Raw genomic sequence first — 14,197 nt, 5'->3', positions numbered from 1 at the left:
TGTGAAACATCCTCTTGGGGGGGGACACCAAGCAAACTTCAATGTTCTGTAGAAGTAATGCTGCTGTGGTTGTTTCCTGGGGAAAGCCACATGCAAGTGCCCCACTAGACAAGAATGGCTACTTACCCAGGCACACCCCATGCAGCTACGTTCAGACTCTTTTTGCCTGCTAAAGTCCACTCCGGCCTTCACAGCTGCTCCAGTTCCTGCCGGCCAGGGACCTGGAAGTACTGGTTGTGGCAGGCACCCAGCACCTAGGTGGTTTTGGTCGCTAACAGCACAGAAGGGCGTACCAACACATCCCTGGTGCTGTTTGACTTCTCCAACAGGTGGGTAGAACAATTACAGCTTAAAATTACACAGCTGTCACATTTTGAAGAAGTTTGCTCATGCTGCTGTAGGTTTGGTGTGGAGAACCGTGTTACAAACAGAAGTACACAGGCCAGCTTTACAGTCCTCACCCTCTAATCCCCAAATCTGCACTAAGCTACTACATACGTTCCTCCTGGTTGCAACTACGAGTATCTGCCCTGCGTGTCAAGAATGTGCCTGCGTGATGGTGCCAGAGGAAGGACTGGAAGGCAGAAAAGGGAGCACCAGCACTCAATGGGAGACTCGATGGCACACAACACTGTCCCGTCCGTACCAGGGTCCCACGGGTGTGCGCCTCCACGCTGCGCCGCTGGGAGGTTCTGTGCGCTGGCACTGGGCTCCTGGAAGGAAGGGGAAGTCCTGTCCTTCCCTAGCGGATGGTCTGTCGGCCTCAGAGGCCTTCAGTTTTCACTTGATCCAGTCTTGAGTAAAGACACCTTGCTACTAAAGTGTAAGCAGAGGCAGCACAGGGAGGAGAAACCCACTGCACACCTGGAAACATTTCTAGCAACCGGCTCCTGAGAGGATTTTCTAACAAGCAGCCGTTTTTGTTTGTTTTAAATAATTAAAACGAAGCACCAGGTACATAAATACACTTAACACCAGTAGGAACCAAACAGTGAGTCAGACAAGCCATGATGTATGTCAGGCCTGAAGTCCAGGACAAATCCCTACTGGCCTGCTTAGGCAGGCTGCTGTAGATGAAAGGGATGTAACACCGTACCAAACAGCTGCTCCAAAGACTAGGACCCACCAACAACCTAGACCCTAGTGCTGCTCCGACCAAGACTATGCTCAGAACTCAAGCGCCCTTTGACAGGCAGTGGAGCAAAGCATCCAGGGGTGTCTGTGCCACAGGGGCCACATGCTGGATTCACCTTCAGAAAGCACAGGAAAAACAACAAGGCTGCTCAAATGCTCAACAGGAGAGAGGCTGAGGGCAAATGAAGAGAGAGGACAGGACAGTAATCAGCATCCAACTTTTACTACTGTTCCATCTACTGATAGACGATGCTTTCGATATCTATGAGAAAAGAACACAAATAAACCTTTCCTCATTGCAGGCCTAAACTCCTAGTGAGGGGGGAAAAAAAAACCACAAAAAAACACGAGCACATCATTTCTAATCTTAAAGCATCCCAATATCAAAACTGGTTTCACCATGTTGCTTCTGTCTAAGCTGTATAATAACTAGCAGAAAATATCTCAGAAAAAAAAAAAAAAGAAATTATGAGAAGAAAAAAAATAAATTGTTGCCAAATCCTCAAAGTTGAAAAAAAACCACTCTGTTCACAACAGGCTATTTGCAATGGAACAAACAAAACCATAGCAGTGAGTTTGTTTCAATATAGAAAAAAAAAAATCTATTTTGTAATAGTTTTTATTCTTTCAAAATAAAAAGTAACGCCTAACATGAGCCAATAGGGAGCTTTAAAGTCCAGATATCTATGCCCTTCTTCTAAACAAATATGTAAACTGAAGAATCTTTACAATCTTAGGTTTTCATTTCCAGAAGTGCCACTGGACGCTTCCTGAAATCCCTTCAAAGACTTCTCTCTTTAGGAGTGGTTAGAAACAAGGACCAGTCAGTACATAACGAAATTACTCTGTGACCGCTGCTACAGCTCTTACCAGGTACTCCCAGTCTCTCCTTTCTGGTTGTCCACCCAACTTTACTCCTCTGCTCCCAGGACAAGAGCTTCTGCTACTAACTGTCTTGCAAGTCTCCCACCCACCATGTTTCAAATAACTTTACAGGAAGACAGGTTTACTCTTTAATAAAAAAATTAAAAGTACTATTCAGTATCAATATTTATCCTTTATATCCTATTCCATAAAGATTACAGCATTAGAGCATTCTACCTGTACATCTAGAAGGGATCTAAACCATATCTCGAAGTGCTGATTCTATGTAATTTAGTATATATAAAGACATTTCAAATTTTCAGTGCCAAAATGAGCTTGAAGACCAAAATATACTATTTATTTAATACACATTCTTCCTCTGCAGCAAATGTATTTGATCTAAAACATTTTCTGAACTTCACAAGGCTAGGGAAATTTATCTATGTAAATTATTTTGCCGCAGCATAACCCCATAGGTCGACACACACGTATTTCTGAATCTCTGTGTCCTCTTTCGGGAACAGGAGCATCGCTAGGGATGCAGACTTCTCACACCGCCAGAGCAGGAGGCTCCTGCCGGCACTAAGCCCTTCAACGCGAATGAAATGACTCAGCTGATTTTGCAACACGCCTGGGTATAAAGATACCACGGAAGTAAAAATAGGCACCGTGAACTCATCTCTGTAATTACTTCTTGTGTTTTATATGTACTCAAAAGCCTTGCCTAAAACAGCAACAACACTGTTTAAACTCAGCAGCAGTCTTTAAGCTACCAGAAAAGAAAAAAAATAAGGAAGAAACCAAGCCACTTCGTGCCCCAAATGGTTAACTCTGCTCCTCCCAGCACCCGGCGGATGCCAGCCCCGTCATGTGGCAGAACCTTTGGCTGCGGGCGCCAGGGCCCAGCCTTGTGACTTGTGGCACAAAACCAACCTCAGCCGCCTGCCAGTGCTCCCTGCATACCATCTGCTGAGGCCAGCTACAAGTGCGAAAATAAGGTGTTATAGATGGCTACACTGTTTTAATAATCCTTTGCTGTATTTAATAACGCTTGATAAATGAAAACACTGCATGTAAACCTCATTAGTAACTTTCTTTTAAAAAAACACACCGGTTAAATATACCAGTTGTTTGACAACGTGTCACACACCTTCAGTTGCAAAGAACACACATCTTGCTCGTTGATTTGTTCTTCAAGCAGCAGTAATTCTGACCTATTTTTGTTTAATGACTCTTTTCCTTTCTGCGGCTCTTCCTATGGGCGGAAATCTCAGATCTCTGGCTTTCCCCCACTGTTTCTTTTACCGAAACTTGGTTTTGTTTCCACATATCAACCAAAACCCACAGCAGAGTAATCAAGATCACCCGTAAGAGAACTGCCCGCACACCTTCATTGCCTGCACATATTATTCTGGGCCCATTTCCGATACATATTTGACATTGTTTTCTTATAGTGCTGTCCCAGAAGCAATAAATCCCAGAAAACTTCCACATTTCAGACTTTAGAGACATGAGGCTATAATTAGAGTTTATAATTATAAAATACTTTTTCTCTACTCTTAACTGCAATCAGGCCAATAAAGCTAGAGTTAACAGCTCCATCCAGTATCTATTCCTGCAGAAACTCCATATTAATATAAATTAATTTAGAATTCAAATCTGACATTTAGAAACACTTTCAAACTTCCTTTTATAGCTAAATAAAGGACAGCTCAGCTGCAGCATCTCTCAAGCCCCCTGTATTCTCGCATGCTTTTTGCTAATTTTGTGCAGGTGTTGGCAACACACAGGTATCCCCACAAACTCTGTATCGTTTTGGCCTCCAGGTTCTCCCATATACAAGGGGAGTAAACACAAGAACAGGAAAAAAAAAATAAATCAAAGAGAAATATTATGTAGAGAGAGCGTCAACTAGACATTGCGTTTCTAACCTTCTGACTTTCTTCAGTAAAGCCCAGTGGAACAATTCCATTAAATAAGCAAACACACAAATCAGCGAGACCGAGGTGATGCTAGCTTTCAAAGAGACAACATGCTGTCAGTCACATCTTACCTTCACGGTACGAAGTAGCTCTTACAAGCTGTACAAGCAGCAGCAGATGCTCCCTCTCACAATACTAAGTAGCTAGTACCTTTCAGTGTACCATTACAAAAAAAAGACAAGCACCACCACCCCTCACCTCTGTGTGTACTTCAGCACTGGTATGACAAACAGCTGTACCCTGTTCTGAGAGTTCGCTGTTAGGGGGAACACATTCAAATATTCTACTACACATTCAATAAATATCACCTGTATAAGGTGGAAAAAAAAAAAGCTACAAGAAGACAGCTTCCACAAGGTAAATTCTCAAGGAATAGCTTTGCTCTAGAATGCGTTGGGTTATATTTTGCATTTTTCAGTATCTCATAAAGACATGCCATGCCTCAGGGTAGTAATCTGTTCTGTAAATATTTTGCTGAAACGTGGTCCACCCTGGCTGAATAAATTGAAGAATTTGAAATTACAGATACTTCTACATGGTTTTCACTGGGAGCAATCTCAACTGCGCAAACAGATAACAGCTCAAGTACAGATTTCATTCGTAAATATTTCAAAATGAAATGAGCAATTAAAGCATAAAGTATGATTTTCTGAATGTGCCTAAATATGGACATCTCCCTGCTGACTTCTGATGGATTTCCAGGTACTCAAAAAGAGAACTGACTTAAACTAAAACTGCACGCAAATAATTTTAAAGTGTGCATCCATCACAAAAAAAGTTCCTCATTTTACTACAGTTTTTAAACAGATGCTGTATTCACACAAAACCCAACAGCAAAGCATGCTAAGCCTGAAATAACACCATTACTATAAACTATTTTAATTGAAATCAAACAAAAAGTAATAAACTTCACAGTGCCGCACAGAACTGAAATAGCCAGTCAGAGCTAACCAGGTTGATTTTGTGTTGCATCCATTAGAAACCTTTCCCATTAGGCACTCCCCAAGTAGCCTTGTGGAAGTTACCAACTCACAGGCAGATTTTAGTCCCTGAGTACCGGATCCAGGTGATATTCACATACAGCCAGTCTTCCACAAGAAATCTTCCATTTTCCCATTACCAATCTTCTGAAAACCCATGCGAGCTATGCCTCATAAGTACCCTCTTCAGAAGAGGCCAATATTGAAAATAATTTACTAGTACAGTCATTCAAGAAAGGATGTCATCTATTTCAAATTGGTCTCATCCAATCTATTAGGCCATGGAAACCTTTTAAGAAAGTAAGTTAATGAATTTTTTAAAATTCTGCACCCATCTTTTGTCCAGTGGCTGCAAGAACAGATCACTTAAATTTTACCTCACACACAAAAAAGCAGAACAAAAAGATGATACACACAAATGTGATAGTAATGATATTTTAAGAGGGAAAAACAGAAAAACTGGCAGACTAATAAATAACAGCAAAGACACCGTGATGAGTTATACAGTATTGTCAGGACTACTCAGGGGCACAGGCTCACTTAAACAAAATGTGTTTACAACACACCCAAATGCCGTGTTTCTGACCTTAGTCTGGGTAACACATCAAGTCATACCTAAAAAGTCAGCAACCATATCCTGAAAGCAACTGTGAAGATAAGTAACTAAGACCAGACTTCCTGTACAACGCCTTGGAAACATCTAACTAAATTTTGGATAACTGCTAACAGTAAGAAACAGGTACTACTGTGAAGAACATGGATGAAGCCAAGACTGGAAAATATTTCTAAAAAGTTTTGGAAATTGAAGAACTGGAGAGGAGGAGTAAGATCAAGAGCTGACTAGATCCTTGTGTGTGGTCGTACATTCCCCGTAGCAATGGTTCCAACCTGTAACCCACGAGGAAGAGGAGCACCAGCTACCCATCACAGACCACAGAAGCTTGGCCAATTCACATATAAAAAGACAAGCAAATTTCAGCAACAAAGGCAAGTCGCCAGTAGACGAGATAGCGAAACAGGGGGGTAAGCTCTTTGACCCGATGCATTTAAAATGAGGTAGGATGTCTTTTTGAGAGTGTTAAGTACATGGTATGCCTCTGTCAAACAAGACGCTCGATTCAGGAACAACCAGGTAAAATACAGCGGCCCGTGACGTTACAGAGGATGTCTATTTGGATGATCTAATCTTCCCTTCTGGCATCTGTAACCATTAAGATTCTCCAAATGACTAGACAAGGCCAATTAATCTCTATAATACCCGTGATTATGAGGCCATAATTCCCATTTTACAAAGAGAAAACAAAGAGGTTTGGGCATTAAAACCCTTTACCACTGCAAAAATAAACGAGAAAAGCCCAAACCAATCAACAACAAAACCCAGAAAGACTTAAAAATCAGAAATAATTCTAAACATTACGCTGTAACATGACAGGTCCCTGCAAAATACTGCACATCCCCTGCTGTGCCTGTGCTTTCCATCTCAGAACGGCAATCTGCGGGGTGCTGAAGATCCCACCACATTCACGTCCACCTGCAGAGCGAATAACGCCAGCACCGGCATTTCGCTGCTGCCACATCCTCTTTAGAAGGCAAAAAGTTACCAGGAATCACACGATTCTTGCCATTGTGAAGCTCACAAGATTTCATTTATTGCGAGACATAGCTGCATCAGCCCAAACTAGTATTTCACTAAGAATATACGCTTCACAAGGTTTAAACAATGAAAACTGGTAGTCCATAGTTCACATCAATGCTTGTCTCGATTTACTGACGGTTGCACTCCAAGAGAGGAAGAAAAAACAAAACACACACGAGAATGGGCTGACTGAAAACAAACAAACAACAAATCAGGCAAACCTGTAGGGGACACACATCATGAGTGACTTTTCAATCCACCTTAATACGGCTGATCAGTACGAGCTGCCCTCTCAGCCTGTTACTTTTATCATGACTGCTAAATCTGTTAAAGGGCACATCACCACTGTCTGAATTGCAAAAATGCTTGTAAAGCCAACACAAACATTAAAATAGGCCTGAAAACCAGCACTTCACATTCCTATTCCCGTCTCTGCAAGGAAATTGCATTTCTGTCTGTATCCAGTTTTGATTTACTGCAGTTATCCATCTGCTTACTAAACAAAACCAGCACAAAGAATACTGAGCTCATCTCCCATTTTGGAATTCTCTCTCCACTATGAAACACCAACAAAATTTGTTTTGTTTTGTTTTTTTTTTGGGGGTTATGTTTCAAAGAAGCCTGTAGTTTTAGGTGATGAGGCTGAGGTAAAGGTGAACTTTTCCACGTTAATTTACCATAGTCTCGCCAGCTCATATCAAAATAACCTGCTTCACTAGAACTTCATCTTACACTCATGGCATGTTAGCAAATACATGGTTGAGACACCTTTTCTCTAGTGAATATATACCTCAGTAAGGAACAAAGTTTAACGTAAGCTAAGGCAAAATAAACATATTTCACCTTAAAAATTAAACTGAAAGGATTCCTACTTTACACGTTAGAACCTTCAATTTTGATCCTTTGTATAATTTTTGTTTATGTTTGTAAAATAAGTTGATAACTCTTGATACTTCATTGTTGCCCCAATCTGTTAATGCTAAATATACAGAGATGTCTTACGGCAGCGCCAAAAGGGAAATTTCATCTGTTCACAGCGTAGAAGAGGCTTTACTCAGGTTTCACTGTTTGTTATATTACTGCGTTGTTTTACAAGTTTCCATCAAAATTAAAGAAAATAATTAAATAACATCTTTCTTGCTAAATACTTTTACTCTTGCATACAAAGTAGCAGCACAAAGCCCAGATCTAAAGAGATTCCATTTCATTTCGCCAAAATAAAGTGAAACAACCAGAGAGAGGGAAAAAGACAAGTTCACACACGTGGAGAAGGCCTCTACTAACAGCGTGAGACTATAGCTAACAGTCTCTACAGCTCTTGGAAATTACCTTTAACAATTCAAACATTAAAACGCCCTTTCAATAATTCTTATAGAAAATGAATATTTAAAACTCCTGTTAAAGCTGACTTGCTAGCATACGGTTTAACTACAGTTTGGGACTAACACTTATAACGACGGTGAGTTTTTCTCACCCTCAATTACTTAGCAGAGCCGTTTCTATTCACTCATTAAGCTTCTGCAGTTCACACTACTGGCTGGTGCTGCTGTTAAAATGTTAGCCATTCTTCATGCTAAGTGACTAACAGTGTCTGTGACTCATTATCACCAGAAGATGAATATGCCACTGATTTTTTTTAACACTAACATATGAGTAACACTAAAAATAAGTTAATCAGATGTAATTTGTAAATGTGGGGAAAAGTAAAGAAACGTCAATTATTTGGCACCATAATCAGTTACTGGCTGCACACCCTCCAATCTGTTGTGATAGTGCTAGCACACTGAACAAAACACAGCATCACACATCTAGTGATGCTTCCTTTTTTCTGACTTGGTCAGAAAAGACATTCAACATCCATTACTTTTGTACAGAGAAATCTAGTTTTAGAATATCCCATTTCATTGACAATGCTTGCAAAGTAACCCCATTACTTCACTGCAACAATGCAGTATTAGATTGCGAATCCATCTTTTCTCTTCTTTATATTTTATTTATTTAAGTTTGTGATTGTTCCTTGGTAAGTGAGACTGTGTATAATGCCACATAAAAGATACTGGTGAAATCATTCTGGGAACAATGCTGTGCTTTCAATGAAAAGGCACTGCATTCATGTCAATAATTTTCATGTGTCAGTTTCATAGCTTTGCCAGTCCTCACCATATGCAGCTTTTAATCACCAGATGTACTTTAGCAAAGAAAAAGCTCATAATTTTACTGATGTCATAAGAGCAAAGCATTTCTTACGTAAAAGAGGACTAATAATTAATAAGTCACTCTCATTGACCCCTGAAGAAACATGACTTTTTATTCTCCAACACATTAACTATTTCAAAATTCCACCTTCCATCTTTGAGTTGCTGAATTCCACACACGAAAGGTTTTCTTAAAGGTTTCTTAGTCAACATCATTAATAGCACTAAACAGTTCAAAGATCTTAAAATAACATCTGCATGGCATACAAAACTTTGGGAATGCTCTCTCTGTTTAACAGAACAAAAAACATTGTAATGCCTTTTTAAAGACTGCTTTTCTTATCACCAGAAAAATAAGTCTGCATTATAAATCTTGCATCCAGTGAAAGCATTTTCAAAATTAGTTCCTGAAAAAATGTGTTTGGCACCACTGCTGTCAAATACTAAGCCTCCTATTTAGACGAGCCATAACTCCTTTAAAAAACATTACTGAAAAGCAACTTTAAAATATTATCAGGGCTTATTTTAGTTACACTCTGTCATGCTGAGAATGTTGGCTTCTTGAACTCATTTGGAGAAGATCTAAATGATGTCTTGAAAAGTGTTTTTATTTCTTACAAAGAGCTTCAAAATAAAGTCACCTTGAAATGCAGGCTGTGATACAATCCACTGAAATGTTCTTAGCTTGCTCTGCTTCTCCCTTATTTCCATTTCCACCTCCAGTGCTCATCAGTCACCCCTACACTCTGCTTTAATGCACTGTAACAGCAGAAGGCTAGCCACCTTCTTCGGCACGTTTAAAGAGTAGCTTTGCTCTTTTAGCAAGTTAGAGGAGTCCAGCCCTGATGCTGGCGTGAAGCAAGTATGTTGCTGAGAGGAATTAAAATGGTGAGCATTGGTAAATGGAAAGCCATAGCTCTTCCTTTGGAGGCGATGAACTATACTGTGTTAGCTCACCAAATACCACGGAACCATGTATTCAGGGTCTTAACAGTGCCCATTAAAAGTAGCAGTTTGAACTTTACTGTAAAAATGACACAAACAGGCACGGAACCTTGCTAACTTTTTCCTAATTCACATTTTATTCTCTTCCTTTTTTTGTCTGAGGGAAGCTTACAACAGCAAAAAAGATCAACAACTTAAGAGGGCCAGTAAAATTAAATTATACTAAGACTCAAAACTAAAAATGCCAAATGGCATTTTAAATGTTTCTTCTTTCAGACATCAAAACTAATTTTAAAACCACAACACTGCAATAATGGAGCATTCATTACATATACTTTGAAAAAAGCACTTGGACTATTGAATTCATTTATTCTGAGATTAATGTCTGTTCCAAATAAAATGCATAAACCCCACAACTGTTTTATATTTTAAAAGTTGATATTTTGTTCCCGATTTCCAAATACACAGAAGATATCCTTACAAATACTGATTCCCAAACTTCTACTTCTGTTCACCATTAAACATATTCAAGTAGAAAGTTCACTTCAATTGATCAGAAAAAATCATTCTTAACTACCAGACTCTTTTTTATAGAGGCAAATTAATTTGTCACTAAATTAGCTTTTCCAAGGCTGGAGACAGAGTGCTTCATCAGTATCAGTGCTACAAGGGACAGACAGAGAAGTCAAATGCTAGAGACCTATTGTCTCTTTCAATTCCAAAATCCTACTTGTAAGCTCTTCAAGGCTCAAGGTCAGCCAGTTTCATATTCTAAAGCAGTGTACAAAACTTTGATCACTGTTAGGCAACCGTTAGAACCCCTAGCTTTAGAGATGTATTCATTTTACACTTCTTGAAATAAAGGCAGTCATGAACAATGAATGACTTGTAAGAGAGAAGCCTGTAAAGTGTTGTCTTCTTCAGGGCTAAACACTCCAACAGTTACCTTCCTAAATGCTCCTAAACCCATACTCCTATGAAGCAGGATAGATCAACAAGGCACTAGCCATTTCACAAGATGCAAAAGAAAGGAACGTGAGACTAATGGAGAAAAGATGGAAGAGAGTTGCAAGAGGATCCAAATATGAAATGGGGACGGGGAAAAAAAATAATCAGACTTTAAGAGATATCAGATTGAGGAGCAGATAAAGGAAGAAAGTAGAAAGCATTAAAAAACAAACAAACAAACAGCACTCCCTTAGCTGCTAGTAAGTTTTAAAACCTTGACTGTTTACAGTGTTGCTGCCTCCCTTCCCTACTACTCCTGGGCCTCACAGGAAGTAGTGTAACAAATGCACAGCAACACCATTAGGTAACAGAAGTGGTTACATCAGCGTTTTCTGCTGTGTGAAATACAAGTGAGAGCAAAGACAGATAGGAGGTGTGCAAGAGAGCTGAAAAAGAGGGCGGCAAAAACAGCAACATTCTTCAAAGAATGGGCAAACTACTTTTATAAAGAGTGGAAGATATCTGTGACGTTTTCAGATTTGCAGAGCCAAGGAAACTACTATATCTTGAAGAAAAGTGTTGCCAGAGTATGGATGCTTAAATTTGTATAACCAATCATTATTGTCTTAACATTAAAAAAAAAAAAAAAAGCTTTTTCTCTACCAGAAAGAAAAAAAAAAAAACACCTTCCAGATCGCAATTCTGAATACATTTCTTTAAATTAAACAGCCAAATCATGCATCAGAAGAGGCACAGCAAATCACTCCCATGACACTACATTTTAACTAGAAAGCAGTACTTCACACCACATTAGCACATTTCAGTGATACATACTCAAGTTTGGTCCGCAGAAACGTTTTCGAACCTGAAAGCTTCTCATGCTAAGAGCATTAAATTTTTATGAATATTGAATGTTATGAATGTTTAGTTTTATATACAGCTACCGAGAGAGGAAAATAACATTCCATACAGAAAGACAAAACTACTTACGTCTCAAAACAGCGATCCACGTTATCTGACATCAGAAGTAGCATGCATAGCTGTTCCAGTGCTATTAGCTGCATATCCCTTTCATCTCCCTGCCCCATCTGCAGCCATTCCAGCAACGTGTCTGGGTCCACATCTGCCATGGTGTTTTGTTTTGTTTAAAAAAAAAAAAAAAGAAAAAAAAGGAAAAAAGCCGCTTCTGCTTAAATTTAAAAGTACCAAAAATATCCTTTAATTGTTCAAGCCAGACAAACTCGAGTACAATTAAGGTCTCTTTTCAGCCAGCCCCAGGCTTTCGCAGTTTTCACCTGGAAAAAAAGAAACAAAACTTCAGTCTTGGATTTGGATTTGCTCCCCTCTAAAATGTATAGCATATTTTCAGACTGACATTAAGAAAATTTCCACGTATTTGACCAGCAATTATTTTTTTCATCCTTTATACACGAATAATCAGCAATAAGTTTGTTCTACTTTATTGGAAATAAACCTCAAGTTCCAGTTGACAATTAAGGAAGACTTAAATCCTACTTTATTTATAGGATAACTCAAAATTAAAAATGTAAGTAGCAAAATTGTGCTTAACCCTTCTGTATGTTCTCAGAGCTAATATAAAGACAAGTAGTGTTGACATGCCTAACCCCTTCCTCTTAATATCACTTTATAATAAAATGTACTCAACTTTCTGAAAGATGAACTATCTGTTCACTCAAGTAAACATAGAAGGATGTCGAAAGTCACATTTAAAATAAAAACCCACAATACAAAAAAAAATGAGATGCACAACTAAAGACGAAGAATTTTTGCGAAACTTTTATGAATCCCTTAATCCTTTTAAACCGCATTACAACACAAACAAAAGAAGCTTTTTAAGTCAAAGAAGAAAAAAAGGCAATTTCAGGATCACTTCTATATTCAAAACTTTTTAAGAAAAATATTGTGTAATTTGTAACTTTTTTTAAAATGCAGTGAATAATTCAAATAATTCATGTACATATAAGGGAAACAACATTATTTGTTGGCCCAATGCCACAGTTGTACATGCAAGCTAAAGACCAAAAATGTCCCTTAAAAATGCTAGGAGACATTTTTGATCTACGTGGTTACTTTTTACTTGGTGTTTCCCTAACAAATAGTCACGTTCACCTCCCATGCCTAAGAACACAGTAAACATGGCCACTTTCGTATAAAAAGTAGAACAAAGGTTACAAATCAACCTATCCAAATTAAATACACGAGAAAAAAAAAGACCTTGAATACAGCTTATAAAAAAAAAAAAAGAGAGAGAGAGAATTAGTTTACCAAACTCACTGGTTAAATACAAAATACTGGATAGGATCCTCACAAATTTAGGAGGTAGGGGAGAACAAGGGGGAAGGATCTCGATCCGGACAAAGTCTGCTGCCTTGTTTACTTGCTGCTAATGAGTTAATAGTTAAAAAATAACTCCATCAAGGGCACATGAGGATTTACAAAAGTGAATCAGAAATCGGTATGACATGGAAAATGTGCACTGAATCAGCAGTGCTGTTTCGTCATACGTTGGAACCCCAAGATGCGAGAAAATGCAAGTATGACAAACAGCATTTCGTACAATTCACGAGCAGAAAGACATTACGGATCCCCCGATGACTGCCTGCCACCGCGTTTACTTTGTTATCGCTGCAGTCCCGGCAGATCGCACGCTGTAAGAGGGAGTTAACGTTACGAGGTGCGCTTTCTGTGCCTTGAACAATGCCCACGACCCCGTGGGCTGCTCACAGGCCGCGCTCCCCGTTCCAGGACCAACACAGCTAACTTCAGGCCGTACGAGCAGCCCGCGCGGTGGCTGTACTACGTCTCCTTAACGCGATTAAATGATTAACTTCGAAGGCGGGGGGAGGAAGGAGCGAAGAAAGGGGGCAGGAGACAGAGAGAAGACAACCCAGCGAGGCGGCGAGAAGCGGGCCAAGTTCGGTAGGGGCACCTGCTGTTCCCCCAGCCGCCCGAGGGGCCCCGGGCGGAGGGGAACGAGCAGCCGAAGGGGGAGCCGGGCCGGGCCGGGCCGGGCCGGACGAGCGGCCCCGGGTGCCCGCACCAGAAGCGGGGCCAGGCCGCGGCGGGGCCTGCGCAGGGCCAGGCGGGCCGGGGCCGGACGAGGGGGGCTTCCCGCGGCCTGCCCGGCGCGGCCCGGCGGGGACGGCAGCCCTCCCGCCGCCCTTCGCAGCCGGGGTCGCTCCGGGCCCCGCCGCCCCCCCGGCCCGGGGCCTCCCGCCTGGCCCCGCCGCCGCCGCCGCCGGGCCGGGCCGCGGGGCTCGAGTTGCCGCCGAGCCGCGGGCCTGGCGAGGTGACCCGGCCCGGCGCCCACCCCCCCCCCCGGCCCCGCTGCTCACCTCGTCCTCCCGGAGCCCCTTCGCCCTCCTCAGCGCCGCGGGGAGGCGGGGGGACAGGCGAGGCGGCGGCAGCCCGAGCCCCGGCGCAGGCGGCAGGCAGCGGCATCCATGGCGCTCCGCCCGGCACGGCGGCGGGGGAGGAGGGCGAAGGCGGCCG

The 14,197-nt window shown here is 41.2% G+C and overlaps 1 protein-coding gene across 9 annotated transcripts in view; it reads right to left on the bottom strand.

Annotated features, from left to right (window-relative positions):
• The window catches only part of HECTD1 (HECT domain E3 ubiquitin protein ligase 1), a 63,420-nt gene extending 49,223 nt beyond the window's left edge, over nucleotides 1-14,197 (bottom strand). For all 9 annotated transcript variants that reach the window (XM_066997250.1, XM_066997255.1, XM_066997258.1 and 6 more), the window contains exons 1-2: nucleotides 14,041-14,197; nucleotides 11,675-11,979 (exon numbers count right to left, since the gene is read on the bottom strand). In XM_066997250.1, coding sequence (XP_066853351.1) covers nucleotides 11,675-11,814 — 140 coding nt within the window. In that variant the 5' untranslated portion in view covers nucleotides 11,815-11,979; nucleotides 14,041-14,197. The remainder of the gene's footprint in view (nucleotides 1-11,674; nucleotides 11,980-14,040) is intronic.

This window comes from Anser cygnoides, chromosome 5 (genome assembly GCF_040182565.1).
Source record: "Anser cygnoides isolate HZ-2024a breed goose chromosome 5, Taihu_goose_T2T_genome, whole genome shotgun sequence".
NCBI classification, from domain to species: Eukaryota; Metazoa; Chordata; class Aves; order Anseriformes; family Anatidae; genus Anser; species Anser cygnoides.
This window is presented reverse-complemented; position numbering and strand designations above follow the sequence as displayed.